Source organism: Camellia sinensis, chromosome 11 (assembly GCF_055761805.1).
Source record: "Camellia sinensis isolate YWXY chromosome 11, ASM5576180v1, whole genome shotgun sequence".
Taxonomy (NCBI): domain Eukaryota; kingdom Viridiplantae; phylum Streptophyta; class Magnoliopsida; order Ericales; family Theaceae; genus Camellia; species Camellia sinensis.
The window spans coordinates 165,316,269-165,332,007 of NC_138971.1; the positions used below are offsets into that span (position 1 = coordinate 165,316,269).

The 15,739-nt window shown below is 35.9% G+C and overlaps 2 protein-coding genes across 2 annotated transcripts; one reads left to right on the forward strand and one right to left on the reverse strand.

Annotated features, from left to right (window-relative positions):
- The first annotated feature begins 248 nt into the window (after nt 1-248).
- On the forward strand, nt 249-5,297 carry LOC114312044 (proline-rich receptor-like protein kinase PERK10). The gene is made up of 4 exons (XM_028258224.2): nt 249-1,128; nt 1,657-1,917; nt 2,048-2,920; nt 4,440-5,297. The coding sequence occupies exons 1-4, from the start codon at nt 702-704 to the stop codon at nt 4,907-4,909; spliced, it is 2,031 nt and encodes a 676-aa protein (XP_028114025.1). The 5' UTR covers nt 249-701; the 3' UTR covers nt 4,910-5,297.
- A 1,063-nt stretch (nt 5,298-6,360) lies between these two features.
- Nucleotides 6,361-12,320, reverse strand: LOC114312045 (Glycine cleavage T-protein family). The gene is made up of 5 exons (XM_028258225.2): nt 9,624-12,320; nt 8,359-8,612; nt 8,113-8,211; nt 6,938-7,096; nt 6,361-6,861 (listed from the first exon to the last, which is right to left on the reverse strand). Exons 1-5 carry the CDS (start codon nt 10,100-10,102, stop codon nt 6,614-6,616), a joined length of 1,239 nt encoding a protein of 412 aa, XP_028114026.1. The 5' UTR covers nt 10,103-12,320; the 3' UTR covers nt 6,361-6,613.
- Nucleotides 12,321-15,739: the final 3,419 nt, after the last annotated feature.

A 15,739-nucleotide genomic window follows, 5' to 3' on the forward strand; every position in this document is an offset into this window, starting at 1 on the left:
TGGCTTGTCCATTAGCTTATCTGTTGTCTCGTGAGATGCAACATGTTAAACTGTTTGTTGGGTGAGCTCGTAAACTTGTAAAAAAATTTAAAATAAACCTTAAATCTTGGTTTAGTTAGATTAAACTTATGAACCTAGTGCTCATAATGAGTGTGCTGTTAGGCTAAACTTGTGAACCGATGTTCGAATTTGTCTAGGTCAAATTTTTTGAAAATGACTTAAAATCAAACTTTTGATTTGTCTAACCCGAGGAAAAAAAAGAGTCTATTGGACTTAACTGGCGAGTGAGTTTGAGTCCTATTTTGGCAGTTTAATTTGTTATTATTTTTCAAATAAGTAGTCCTAATCTTTTGCTATTTATGGTGTCAACAAACATGCAATTGTTTTCGTTAAAAAATGCAAATACCATTTATGCCACTATTGATCCCTGCTCAAGCCCTCCAGCTTTTCAGTTTGATTTTTCAGCTTAAAAAAGTAACGGTAATTGAAAACCCCATTCAAATACAGAGTGGCTCTAAAAAGTCCTACTTTTTACACCAGTTGTTTGACAAAATACGTACTCTCTCTCTCTCTCTCTTTCTCACTGGGAATTTAACAGGAGAATCGAAACTCAGTACAGAAAGGGTGCGTTTTTAGAGAGAGAACCCTTTTGGAGTCTTGGGATTTAGAGAGAGAAACCTCTGTTTCATACAGGACTCGAAATGTGTCTTTATCGTCTCTCCACTTTCCTGTTTCTTCTCGCACTTTCCGGCGTTGAAACTGTTTGTGGAAATGTCGAGCTGAGAGCTCTCATGGAAATCAAGTCCTCTCTCGACCCAGAAAACAAACACCTCTCTTCATGGACCAGCGATGGCGACCCATGTGGTGGCACATTCGTGGGTGTGGTTTGCAATGATCACCGGAAAGTGGCAAACATTTCCTTACAGAGCAAGGGTCTGTCCGGCGAGGTTTCACCGGCGGTGGCGGAGTTGGAGTGCTTGACGGGTCTGTATTTGCATTATAATTCTTTGACTGGAGAGATACCCAAAGAGATAGCGAATCTCACTGAACTCACTGATCTCTATCTCGATGTGAATAATCTATCTGGGACTATACCTCCTGAGATTGGAGACATGGCTAGTCTTCAAGGTTAGTATACGAGTTTTGTGAAATTTGTATTGAAATTTGGTTTTTTATTCACTTTTCTAGCTTAGGATTGATGTGAAGATTCTCTGGATTTGAATTTTTATCAGCTAAATTACTGGATTTGGTAGAAAGAAGCTTGGATTTTGCTTTCAGATTTATGGGTTTTATTTGTTTTGAACAAATGGATTTGATTTGACTGAATAGTTTAATGAAACAGAAAATAGCTTTTATCTTTGTCTTCCATTTGTGGGTTTACTCTGTTCCTGGGAAAATTTTACTTACTGAAAAAATTCTGTTTCATTTGGTGAATAGGTGAATATAGATCTGCTTAGGGTTTTAAGTTTTCTGTTTTGAGAATTTGATGAGCCGGACCGCCCTTCAATTGGGTAATCTGTGTTCTTTCTCCAATTTGACACGAAACCGAATAAAAGCAAATAGTTTGATGGGTACTAATAAAGCTCTAATTTTTTTTCTTTTTCTACTTTCTTTGTCAAATTCAACTTACATGGATATGTTCTCTTTGTTTTCTAGTTCTGCAGTTGTGTTGTAACCAGTTGACTGGAAGCATACCTACAAACATGGGGTCTCTAAAGAAGTTAAATGTTCTTGCTTTGCATCATAATACACTAAATGAATCAATTCCGGCAAGCTTAGGGGACTTGGGCATGCTAAAAAGGCTTGATTTGAGTTTTAATCAGTTCTCTGGTCCAATTCCATTAAGCATAGCTAACAATCCACTATTAGAAATATTTTATGTCCAAAACAATTCTCTCTCCGGACTCGTTCCTCCTGGTAAGTTCTTTGCCCCCTTCTTGTTTCTTTAGCCAAAACCGCCTCTTCCAAATTTAATTTTTGTTTTTGTTTGTTGATTCGTTTGTTACAAATCTATACTGATAGTTACTTTTGGTGGATAAAACTCAAGCTTTCAAAAGATTGAACCAAGGATTCCAGTGCGAGAACAATCCGAGTCTATGTGGAATTGGGTTTTCCTCATTGAGAGCTTGCTCTCCTTGGGATAACCAGAACATCATTCAAGTTGAACCCTTCCAACCTATAACAAGAAACAATACTCTGGAAAACCCTATTGCTGCCAATTTCAATACACACTGCAACCAAACTCGTTGTTCAAGGTCATCAAAATTCGTGCAAGTTGCCATTGTTTCCTGTGCTACAACATTTGCAGTGACATTGATCATTGCTGGATTCCTGATTTTCATTAAATGCCGGAGGCAAAAACAGAAGATTGGGAGTACATTTGATACTTCTGATAGTCGGGTTAGCAGCACTGACCAGGCCAGTGAGTTTTACATGAAAAATGCCTCTCCATTGGTGAGTCTCGAATATGGTAATGGATGGGACCCGTTGGGTGATAGCCACGATTGTAAGGGGGTTTATCAGGAGCTTCCGCCGGGGTTTAAGTTCAATTTGGAAGAAGTTGAATCGGCAACTCAGTACTTCTCGGAGGCGAATTTGTTGGGGAAGTCTAAATTCTCTGCCGTCTATAAGGGGGTTTTGAAAGATGGGACCGTTGTAGCCATTCGGAGCATTAGTGTGACTTGTTGTAAGTCAGAGGAAGCTGAGTTCATGAAAGGGTTGAGCTTGTTGAGCTCTCTGAGACATGAAAACCTGGTTAGGTTGAGAGGTTTTTGCTGTTCAAAGGGCAGGGGTGAATGCTTTCTCATCTATGATTTTGCTTCTGAAGGAAACCTGTCACAGTATCTTGATGTGGAAGATGGAAGTGGCCATTTTCTTGACTGGTCAACTAGGGTTTCTATCATCGATGGGATTGCAAAAGGTCAGTTCTACTCCTGAAAATTTCTTTGTTGATTTTCTTCTTTTGGTTTTTGATAATTTACCCTGAAAAATGCTTAAAAGCATAATTCGTCTCCCAAAAGATGAATTTGAGTAAATTTTTTTCTAAAATATGTTCAGAAGTGCAATTTGCCTAAATCTTTTTGATCAAATACCCCTAAAAATATGTTTAAAAATTCAACTGACCACCTAAAAGAATTTCAAAAACACAATTTGTCCCAAAAAAAGATTGATTTGAGTAAATTTCCGTGAAATATGTTCAAAAGTGCAATTGACCCCCTAAAAAGATGTTCAAAGGTGCAACTGGCCACCTGAAAGAGATTCGAAAATGCAATTTGTCCCTAAAAGATCAATTAGTTCAAAGGAAACATTGCTACAAATAAATTGAATTCAGGAGGTAATTTGTTTCAGTTGATCTTTTAGGAGAATTAATTGCCCTTTTGAATGTTTTCAATTTGCAATTTGCCTCAATTGATCTTTTAGGGGTTAATCTCTCTTTGAGCATCTTTCAAGACACAAATTGTCAAAAACCCTCTTCTTTTTATTTGTTGATGTATTTATTTTGTATCGTTTCCTCAATCATTCACCCAATACCAGTGTCATTGTGGACTAATGGTAGTATCAAACCAAAATGTGTTATGTAATCTTTTGAACTGTAAATCCAACATTTCAGCAAAACCTATTAATCTTTTTCTTTACAGCAAGTGACAAGATACTGTTTACATTTATTTCTTCTGCTGGTGCCTTAATATGCTTTGGTCCACAGATGAGGTCTACATGTGGAGAATGGACTAGGTTGCTTTATTTCTTAATCAAGTAGTTATTGCTTTAAAAACTGTAGTCCCCAGCTAAGGTTGCATGATGTAAAGAAAATAATGTCACAATATTTCCAGATATTTTCTTTGTAAAATTCATTCTCAGCACACAAGACTCCTTGCTTATGCTATGTCGAGCACATACCATTTACATGCTAAAAGTATACAATGTTATATTCACTTTTTTGCTTATCAAAAAATGTTACATTGCCTTTTTTATATTTTCTACCATACCCTATGTTTGAAGAAGAAAATTCTAACATCTGCCAGTGAGAGCTAGAATTTCGTATTTTTTCTTATTCCTATTTGATTTCAAGTACATTTTTAAATAATTTATATTGTCTTATCTTATGTAAGAATCTTTTACAATATGCAGTATGTATGTATTTAGGACATGTCCACATATCTATACCTAACTTTTGTATATATATCTCAATACCTTAAGATTTAGGTTTAGAAAGGTCTGACACTTAGATGCGCTGGCGCACTTGATACTCATACCTGAGTCCCTGAAATACAGAGAGAGTATAAATAATGTCAAAGAACATAATATCAAAATCTGAAAGCATGCTTTCTTTGTGTATTAGAAATACTTTCGCCATCAACATAGATGATGTTTGAACACCTTCAAATATTGTTTAGAACACAATGGGCGACTGACTGAGTTTCTTGTTCTTCTACATCCAGGCATTAGATACTTGCACAGCAGTGAGAACGGCAAACCTGGCATAGTTCACCAAAACATTTCTGTAGAGAAAGTCCTCATTCATCAAAATTTTAACCCATTATTATCAGATTCCGGTCTCCTCAAGCTCCTTGCAGATGACATTGTCTTCTCGGCTCTCAAGGTCAGCGCTGCCCTAGGATATATGGCTCCAGAGTACATCACCACAGGTCGTTTTACAGAGAAGAGCGATGTGTATGCATTTGGAGTGATCATCCTCCAAATCCTTTCCGGTAAAAGGAAACTCAGCAACTTGATGCGATTGGCAGCTGAATCTTGCTGTTTGGAAGATTTTGTCGACCCAAATCTCAAGGGCAAGTTCTTCGACTCTGAGGCAGCCAAGCTGACAGAAGTCGCGTTGGCATGCACTAATGAGGTTCCGGAACAGAGGCCAACTATGGAAGTGGTGGTTCAAGAGCTTAAGCAGATGTGATGGTGTACCTCTTGATGGCCATGAATATACTGTTTCTAACTTGAGAAACTTGGTGGAGATGGTGAATGGTGATATAGCACTTGGGAAGTGCTCAGTGGTGATTGAAGCAACTGGTCATGTCCACTGTTTCATGGAGTCTCCTGAAGCTTAATGACAAAATCTATGTTGTGAATGTAAATGAAATTGGCTTTTATTGAAGGTGGTAAATAAGGGCTGCAAATCCTGTGTCATATTCCATGTTCCAAACAACTTCTGTAGCATAAGATTTTTCTCTAACTCAGAGATTTGAGATGAAGGGACAAGGAATAGTGAAACAGAGGATCCCATTCCATAATGAAGAGAGGAAGACTTTGGAAAATAACAAAATAGCTCATACAATGTTTCTGCATAATTTAGTGAATGTGTTGACTACATTTACATTTGAGATGAGCATGGTCCACACACTCACCAAGTCGTATACAAAAATCCTGTTTGGTAGCTGTTTGTTACTTATAAGACAAAAATAATTTAAATCAGTTAAACTTTTATTTTTTAAAATTTTAAAAAATAATACTTAAGAAAAGTTATAGCAAGCAGGCCCAAAGTAGTTGTGCATGAGGAGGGCATATAACAGTGTTGTAGAAGACATAAAAGTCTCCCTATTAATTGCTGGTTTGAATAATTGGAACTCTAGCTTTAAGAGTGTGGGTCAACCCCTCCTATTGAATTTTAAAGCTTTTAAGGAGGGAAAAGAGAAGCTTGTAACGTTTTCAACTTGCTCCCATAGTAACATTAGAGATAGAAGTGTAAACATGGCACGCGATCCATGAACAGTCCGAAGCTACCCGTGGTTTAGGATGGACCCGACCTGTTTAGGCCCGTTTGGATTCGAGCCTGAGCCCATATTGAAACCCAAGGTCTGGGCCATCATTTTAAAACCCATCCCACGGGCCCACCCAAGACCTAGCCTGAGGCCCATTGTCTTTTTTAGTACAAGATAATAAAATTTTAGTTGAAAAAAAAAAAACAATAAAAATTGTTCAGGCCCGCCCAAGGCCCAAATACCCACTCGGCCTAATTTTTTTTTGGGCCCGTCAGCCGGCCCGGCGGACTTGAATTTTGACGGGAGTCAGCAAGGCCCGACGTAGGCCAGACCGGACCAAATTTACATCTCTAGTTACAGATTAACAAATATACCAACAAACATACTTACTTTCATGACAGCTTGATGTAAGACCCACATAACATTTAACAAATATTCCAACCAACTTGCATACTGTCACCACAGCTTGATGTAAGACCCACATAACATTCTTTCTAATTGTTACTATCCAAATATTACCGATACTTTCATTACTCCCCCACTGATCACTGTCCCTTCTCTGTCTCTTATGGTGGTTTGCATCACAAATGTTAAAAAATTAAAATTAAAAATTAAGCTGCACCCATGAATAAACTGTCAAAATCACTAATTTGAAATCCAAAAATTGAACTTCATTGGCCAATCTTCATCCATTTCTCAGTAGCAATAAAATTATGCAGTTCATTGGAATATCAGCGCACCAATCTATGATTATTAATCAAATGATCTCAAAATTGCTTACATGCCTTTTAATACTCTCTCTGGGAACTGCTACAGCTATTTTCCTCTTATTTTCATTTTATGAAGGCAAGCTCTCAAGTTTTTAACTTTTTGGAAGCACAAAGGCCATGTAAATTAACATTCTAAGCAGCAACACTTTGTTGATGATCTACAAACCACTCAGAAGGCCACCATGCTGGTCTAATGGCCAGAACTTTTACATCTTCCTGTCCTTGTATGGCCAATGTGCCCGTGCCCGACCCTTTAAAGGCTTCCTCCAACCTTAGAAGGCCCAGACCACGGCATCCAAGGGCCGTAGTCACGCTCCCAACCTTCTTTCTTGATGAAGCATCAATTACTTCCGACCTAGGAGCAACTTTCTGCTCGACTTCTGAAATACAAGGAGTGAGTGTGTAAAACAAACAACAATGTTGAAAATTGCAAAACAGAAACATGTGGAGGTTTACCTTTTCCACAATCATCAACAAATTTCAGAGGAAGCAGACGTTTTCGAATTACCCCCCTGTGATGTGTTCGAGCAATGAGTTCTTGGCCCACGTAACAGCCTTTGTCGAAGCTTATAGCATTTAGACCCGCAAGATTGTATTCAAGTGGCATTGCCTCACCTAAGGCGCATGATAACATATGAATAATGAAAGTTAAAAACATCAAAACCCAATTCAAAGTATGGTCAATTACAGCAAATAGGCATCAGCTTTTTAAGTTCAGTGATTCTATTTTATGAGCATAAATAATTTGGGGGGAAAAAAGGAGCAAGAATTAAAATGGTTCAATTTTATTTCATGATAAATGGCTTTTTCTGTCACTATCTACCACATCTGGAAAGAAAAAAATTCCAGAGTATGCTCCCAGATTTCTAAAGATGAAGGAACTGTAATGGAGATGATTAAAGAAGATATTAGAACTAGAATCAGCTCTTGGAAGTAAGTGAAGAGCGCCTACAGTAACTGGCAAATTTGTTTGGCTAAGTACGAACATGGACATGAAGATTTTTCCTTTTTTTTTGTCTGTTGATAAATCACATGTACATCAAGATATTAAAAAAATAGTAAAACTACTAATCCAATTTGGGCTGATTGTTTTGTTATGCTTTTCTGTTGATAGAAGTATGCTCTGTTTCTGCTGTATCTAGGAGATGGTAGTTTGTTTGTGTCGGCTGGCTTGGTGTAGAGGTTCTCCTCCATTGATTTCTGTTCTGTACTCTGTTTGATTCTTTTCATCTTTTTCAGTAAATTTTGTCATTCACCAAATAAACAAAAATAAAAGAATTAAAATGGAAAACCAAGTTATTGCACACAAATGGATAGATTCCACACTATGTCGACAAAATTTCAAAAAAAAATTCTTCCTCTTCCTACTCATGCTTCTAATTTTGTACGAGTACAAAGACAAATTCAGTTTCATAAAATGAATTTCTACACCGTTCTCATCTCAATAACTACATCCCCATAAATATCGAGCAAACAGTACATGACAACTTAGGAGGAAATAAGATCACGCAGATTTTGATAATAAATAGATAAGAATGATATAATAACCTCTTTTGTATAGCGCGGCCTTTGGTTCTGATTCTTTTTGAATTTTTTGTTTTAAATGTCTAAATGGGGTGAGGAAGATGCACCTTTTGGGATCTCCGTTGAGCCTTCTGCAACCCCTTTCTCTAATCTCCATAGAAGATAATTTTTTTCACCAGTTTCCTTGTCAGCCTCAACCAAAGGTGCTGCAACAGACATAAAAACATCCTTATGCTTCATCAACTAGAGGTTTCTTAAGAAGATCCACAACGTGCTTGTAACTACTTATGCTATGTATGTTCTAATTTAACCACACTCAGATCACAAAATCAACTTATGCTAATAAATCTCACGTATTGTATTGGATGGAAAAATCCCCCGGAATCCAAGACAATCCAATCTTGGATCCTTATGCCATTGCCATCCAAGACTATTTCCTCGTGAAGCTGACATGCCAGACTGATCAACAGCACCTCCCCAGCCAACAGTAGCAGCCTCTGGTTCTTCTGCTGATGAGGACTTCTCGGTTAGGTTTGTGCCATACCGTTGCCAACAAGAGAAAGCCTCTGCCATATTCTCAATATCAACCTTGGACCTCAACCTGTATCTGTGGCACCAAATAAACAAAAGTTGAATGAAAGATTTATTAACTATTTTGATCATTGAAAAAGCAAATAATCCTGATTCCTGAAGGTTTGGCCATACGAAATAACACCGATATAAAACAAATAAAGTAATACTAATTTGGGTCATATCCTAAGATCAAATGCTTGGGCAAGCTCAGTTGGCAGCCCCACTTGCCAGTCATACCATATTACATAAACGTGTATGCAATTACTATGAGGAGAAAGAGAAAAAAAAAAGTCCTTCAATGTAATGTTTTCATAGTACATCTTGCTCTAGCATTCATTAGAAATCACAAGACAAGTTGCTATTTCTTTAATATTTGAGTTTTTGTCTAATGCCACTCCCTCTCTTTATCCTCCTTGGCCTGAATAGATTCCTTGGGCTACGAATCCCGCTTACTTGAGTAATCTACTCAGGAATCTCACAATCAATAAGTTTGACAAAGAAGGGCCTGTTAAACACTCTCATTAACAAGTTTTGCAAACCAAAGCAGCAAATCAAAATAAAATTAGGCTCCATTTGGATATGTAGATTTAAAATGAATGGATTTGGTATTAATTCAACGTAATATTCTAGGTATGGATCTAAACTATAAATTTGAGAATTTTAGATTAATGGATTTGAAATAACTAACTGAACATGGTTATTTGAAATCCTTCCATGAATGATTATTCTATGCATACAAAAATACTAGCAAAATGCATTTCTCCTATCTCTATGCATCCTTCACTTTAGAATTATCAATCTATGTCCACTAATCAATCTTCTTACAATTCTATAAAGCTGAATATCAAATCCCTTCATTTAAAATCCACACACTTATCAACATTCTTTAATTTTGATCACTAAAATTTGATCCTTTACAATGAACTTCATAACAATTAAAACTTGAAACAAATTACACTTTTCACAATGTTGTTAATCAAACAGTACACAAAATACCCATATTCAAATCAACCCAAAAACCACAACAAAATTCAAAGAACCTTACTTTTTCATGGTCTCCAAAAGCTCATCCAATACAGAGGCATCAACATCGGCATAAAGCTCCAGTTCATCTGGGTCAGGTCCGGGTCTACTACCAGATACATCAAGCTTCCCATAAAACCGGGTCGGCCCGTATATGAAAAAATCATACAGAAACCTTCCCTGAGGCGAACACATTGCGGCGTACATAGGAGGAATCGAAACAGAGGGCAAGTTCGGCGTAGGCAGAGTCAAATTCGCATCACCCACGGGTTCACCGAACTTCCGTACATCGTTTGTCAGCAGACCCTGAAGGAATTTCAGGGTGTCGGGGCCTCGGAACCGAACCACGGCTCGGGAATCGAGGAGGGAAGCCATGGGGCGGACATTGTGGAGGTGGGTGTGGAGAGAAGATAAGTTTCTAGAGGTTGTTCGATGGAGGGTAGTGTAGGAACTGTAGGAGATGGGTTTTGGGAATTGGAGGGAGAGTTTGAAACGGTGCATGGTTTAGGATTTTGAATGTGTGTGAATTTTGGGGTTGAGAGAAGTTGTGGAGAGAGGAAGAGATGGTGGTTATGGTGGCGGTAAGAGGGAGGTGGGTTGTTGACACGTGTGATTATAAGTGTTGGATTTGAAGACAGCTTCTCATGTGTTTGATGAAATTCCTGAATGAAAACGGATCCCTTTTGTTATGGACAGTGTGAAAGGTCGGCGTGTCTCAAAATGGCTTAGAATTTTCAGCAGTGGTTTAAGGCAAATGCTATGTTAGCAGGTGTCCTTTACGCTAACTAGGATGAGCTAAATAAGTAAATTTATTTGATAAATATATTTATTTGAGTGATATTATTTCTTTATTTTTTTATATTTTTTTAAAAAAATAAAAAAAAATTCAAAACAACTCCTATAAAAATTAGTGTAAAAGGTGTTTTAAAAATAGTAAAAAAGTTTAAAAGTGTTTTGAGTAAGTAAAAAGTGATTAAAACTGTATTGAATTCTATGCTTATGAAAAATGCTCCAGAGCTCGAAATGATTGAGGCTCAATTGGCCCGAATTCAAAATGATGTCGTTTTGATCTTTTTTTTTTCCCTCTCTTTTATCTGTGAAACAGAGGGAGGAAGAAAGAAAGAGAGAAGAGAGAGGAAGAGAGAAGTGCCATCACCGACACTATCACAGGCTGTCATCGCCATCACTGGCCATCCTCTACACACAGATCTGTATTGATCTGTATCTCTTTCTCTCTCTCTCTTTGTTCTATGTATCTCGCTTTCTCATTTGTGGGTTTGATTTTTGTTTTGATTTGTAGGTTTGATTTTTGGGTTTGATTTGTTTTGATTTGTGGTTTTGATTTTTTATGTTTGATTTCATTTTCCTCTCCTCTCTTTTATTGATTCTATGGAAGAAGAAAAGAAAAGAAAAGAAAAAAAAAATGAGGAAGAATAGATACAAACAGAGGAAAATGAAAAAAAAAGGCTGATTTGTATTGGTTTTGATTTCTGATGTTTGATTTTATTTTATTTTTTTCCCTCTCTTTTTTTTTTTGAAGAAGAAGAAAAGAAAAAAAAAAACTGAGGAAGAACAAATACAAACAGAGAAAGAAAAAAGGAAAAAAAAAAAAAAGAAGGGTCGTTTTGGCACCTCGAGCCATTCGAGCCTCGGAGGATTCGGGCTACCTAGCAGGACTGCCATACTTATTTTGTCTTTTTTTCTTGTGTTATTAAGCCTTTGTTTGGGATGAACTTTTTTAGCCTGAGTTTTTATCTATTTGGCTATTTTAGTTTAGTTTAAAATGTTGTGTTTCGGATGATGATTGACTTTTTTTTATAGTTGATTTGATAATTGTAAAGAAAAAAATAAAATGATTATAATTTAAATATAATATTTTGTAACAATCTAAATTTTTAATTATTTTGTAAAATTTATACCAATATTATTTAATTACAGTTAGAAAAATATACGATTTATTTTGTATTATTATGTATAATTTTGTAAAATAATATAATTATTAAAAATTTAAGAGTCAAAATATAATTAAATAACTAAGTTAAGTTTAGATAAGTTTAAATTAATAAAAGAGTAATGAGAGCGCGGCACGTGGCAGCCGGTGGCTTGGTGCCGACCGCTGCCTTTTTCTATATAGAGGGGGAGGTAACAAAGAGAAAGGAAAAGAAAAAAGAAAGAGAGGAAAATGATAGAAAAGAGAAAAAAAAATAATGGACGTTGAAAGGGTATTTGGTAGTAGAAAGAAATAGCGATATATTAAAGTTAAGATAAGTTATATTATATGTTAAGTTACCAAAATATATTTTACTTATGTTTTGACTTACCATATATATTTTATACAAGTTATGTTTTATAAATTATTATAAACTATATTAATATTTCAGTTACGTGGTTTAATTGTTAAACCCTATTTGCTTAAAATGAAACCCATACATATGTTTGTTTATATTTTAAAGAATATTTGACTATGACCTTATAAGCAATTATGTTTTGTAAGTACCACCACGGGAGTCCCACGCATTGAGGGACTTAAATAACTATTGACCCTCCGATAAATCACCTTGTGACCCTTTGTCTGTCATGGATCCATTAACCCTCTGAATTTCTGGTGTGAAGCAAAGTGTTGTACGGAGCTAAGTGATACACTATGGTGGGAGCCACCTCTAGAGTTCGTACGAGCCACCTCTTGAGTCCACACATTTGTCCGGTTCTGTACCGTAGTTATGACTTCTAGTGTGGAGCAAAGTGCTATACGGAACTAAGTGTTACACTATGGTGGGAGCCACCTCTAGAATTCGTATGAACCATCTTTTGAGTCTATACATATGTTCTGTTCTGTTCTGTACCGTGGTTATGATTATGTATATGATTTCCATGTTTGATCTCTGTATTATATATTCGGTATTTTAATATCAAGCTTTGTTTAGCCAATAATTATCCATGGTGAATTTTATATCCTTATACTCTTAGTATAATATGTCTCACTCTGCTATGCGCTTATAGTTGTTTACCACTTTCAGGGGATATGTCAAGGCCAGCGCATGGGGTAGGCACGAAGCACTTTATAAAGATAGTTCAGTTCTAACAAGTTAATTAAATAGAAGCTCCAATGATTATTTTGGTACCCTCACTTGAATATTATTTCCGCTCGCGTTTATTTATTTGTTTAAGAATTGGCCGGAGGTAACCTCAGTTACTGGCCATCACGATACTTAACTCCTTGGATACAGGGAACAGGTCGTGACATATTTTGTCTTATAGACTAAAATAGTATGTTTTTTTTTTTATTGGCTAATTTTAGTCTCAAACTTGTATCCCAAACAACCCTTGAGACACTTGTTAGTAAGACCAATGTTTAATTCAACAATTTATCTTTAATGTTAACGTTAAATTGCTAATATATTGTTTAAAGAGTGTAATTTTAATATTATTTTATTTTAATTTTAACTTAAATTGTTATATTATATATTTTGTTGTAATAAAAAATATAATAAATTTATTATTAAAAAAATTCATAACAGAGAACTCGTAGTCCAATCAAATGGTGATTTCATTGTGCGTAGAACCTTCCAACCTATATAAAAGGAAATTTCAATTTCAAGCCTTTTATATGGACTTGAACCTTTGTTAGTTTAGATTAATTGGTTACCTTTTTTGTTTTATTTTTAATATTTTTAATGCAAACCATTTTTTTCCTTTACCAGTTAACAACTTTTACTTTGGAAAATTCCAATCATACTTGAAAATTGTTATATAAGAACGTTGCCATTACAACTCATGAACTTGAGGTAGCATTAACCTATTCCTAAAACTTCAACCATATAAATAATTTAAAAATAAATAGTGTATATACATATATATCTCTAACTTTAAACCTCTCTATCTTTATGTCTTAATATATTTTTAACTATTAAATTATATTTAAAATTCACATGACATATAATCTAATAATTAAAAATATATTTTGAGATAGAATTCTTTATCCTCTCTCTATAGTCGAACATCTTAGGTAGATCCGGAACATCACCAAATGATTCTCTCCAAACTAAGTTGCAACCGATTTTATTTTTCCTCACTCAAACCAAATAAAAAGGGCTCATTTTTACACATAATGTCATGATTTGGATGATTTAGGCAATGTTGTCAGCATTTTTATTTTTTATTTAAATGAAAAACATGTTGAATTATCTATAGAAAATGTACGGGGGTGATTTCCGCACTATGAAGAAGGGTTGAACTTCGTGGATGAACAGCGTGCTTTGGGAATTGAAGACCTGCACAGAATAACAAACGGTGAGGCTGCCCGACCGGGGTTTGGTCGGAAACCCCTCCGATGGTAAAGTCAGGGACTTAGGAAGAAGAAAAAGAGAGAATGGGTGTATATGTGTTAAGTGTGTGTATTTTTCGGATCCCTTCAGAGTGAATAGTGTTCACCTTTTATGGGAGAAGGTTGTTTGTCGTTCAAGTCTTTCTCTCTCCGCCATCTGTCCAACGTGTCTTATTCGTGGTCGTCTCCTATTGGAGGAGGACGACCACTCCGCCTGATAATCGGGTGCAGGTCTGTTTTGTTTGTCTCATTAGCGGACATCTCTCATTGGAAGAGGACGACCACTCCGCCTGCCATTCAGACGCAGGTCTGTCATATATGCTCCTTGTCCCTCTGCACCTCCATGTCTCCACGTTATGTTCATACAGAGGGAGAGGAGCAGAGTTGTTTGTCTCTAGTGGACCCAAGAAAGATCTTCAGTGAATTGGCCTTCTCTAAGTTGGTCTACTCTAGAACGGTTGTCCAACCAGGAGGTCCAACATGTTGCTCAACCCACTTCGGAGTGGTTCTGTCCATCCAGAAGGTTCAATATGTTGCTCAACCCACTTCGGAGTGGTTCTGTCCATCCAGAAGGTCCACCATGTTGCTCGGCCCACTTTGGAGTGACGCTCGTACATTGGGCCGAACTCCTATGATTGTCTTACTTCGGAGCAAGTGTTGGCCATAGGGCCGAGGTCCGACCTAGCTCCACCTTGGAGTGAGTGTTGCATTGGGCCTAGCTCCACTTTGGAGTGACGCTCGTACATTGGGCCGAACTCCTATGATTGTCTTACTTCGGAGCAAGTGTTGGCCATAGGGCCGAGGTCCGACCTAGCTCCACCTTGGAGTGAGTGTTGCATTGGGCCTAGCACCAAGACTTGATTAATTTTCACCCACTTCAAAAAAAAATAAAGACAAAATTGTGTTTGATGAGCTGTTGGAGGGAGTCGTCGCCAGAGGATGTTGAATTATCTATAGAAAAAATCTATATCAGAATAAAGCAAGGCAGCATCACATAAGCATGCTTCTTGTTAAAAAAAAATATATATTTATATATATATATATATATATCTTAATTGCATTATCTTTAAAAGTCAAGTAATTTTCAATTTTTATTTTTTAAAAACAGAGAAGCTAGAGAGAGATATTATCCCAAGTTGTCTTCAGCATTTGCTTAACCATGAATAAAAGAACCTTAGGAAACATCATGATAATCTTCACTTTTTTTCCACCCATTGTTTTATTTATTTATTTTTTCTATTTAAAGTCAACCTCATAATCACTTAAATAAATAAATAAGTTCATCCACCATTTCCATTAATTTGACAACATTGGTATGTCACATGCACTTATAATTATATATATAATCAAGGAGAAAAACATGTAAAAAGCAAACTCTCTTCTTATTTTATTATGGATATTACTAGCCACCAACCTTAAGGTGTTGATTAAGAGTCAAATATGAAGAAAAAATTAAAAATTTCAATATGCATTTTACCAATTTCCATAGACTTTTATATTATTAGGATGCGCATTTTACTTTTATATTACTAATTTCACCTCTTACATATTATTAGAACGGAACAAGACAAATTATTATCATTTATGATTGGCATAATGTTAAAAATCTTTAGTAAATTTTTTCTTAATTTCTTTTTATCTGGATTAAAGGAGTAAAAAAATATAACATAATTTTTTTTTAAATTACTAAAATTAAAAAAAAAATTAATCTTTTTTAAATAAATGGCAAGTCATGTTATCAATCAACAACATATATACTTACAAACACTTGTATTAATAAGGAAATTATTGATTACTCCAAAGACAAGCTGATG

Coding starts and splice junctions, on each gene's coding strand:
- LOC114312045 (XM_028258225.2), bottom strand. CDS start 10,102: ATGCACCGTTTCAAACTCTCCCTCCAATTCCCAAAACCCATCTCCTAC. Junction 8,613..9,623: donor CTTTTGGAGACCATGAAAAA/GTAAGGTTCTTT, acceptor TTGGTGCCACAG/ATACAGGTTGAGGTCCAAGG. Junction 7,097..8,112: donor CTCAACGGAGATCCCAAAAG/GTGCATCTTCCT, acceptor CATGCGCCTTAG/GTGAGGCAATGCCACTTGAA.
- LOC114312044 (XM_028258224.2), top strand. CDS start 702: ATGTGTCTTTATCGTCTCTCCACTTTCCTGTTTCTTCTCGCACTTTCC. Junction 1,129..1,656: donor AGACATGGCTAGTCTTCAAG/GTTAGTATACGA, acceptor TTTGTTTTCTAG/TTCTGCAGTTGTGTTGTAAC. Junction 1,918..2,047: donor CTCCGGACTCGTTCCTCCTG/GTAAGTTCTTTG, acceptor ATAAAACTCAAG/CTTTCAAAAGATTGAACCAA.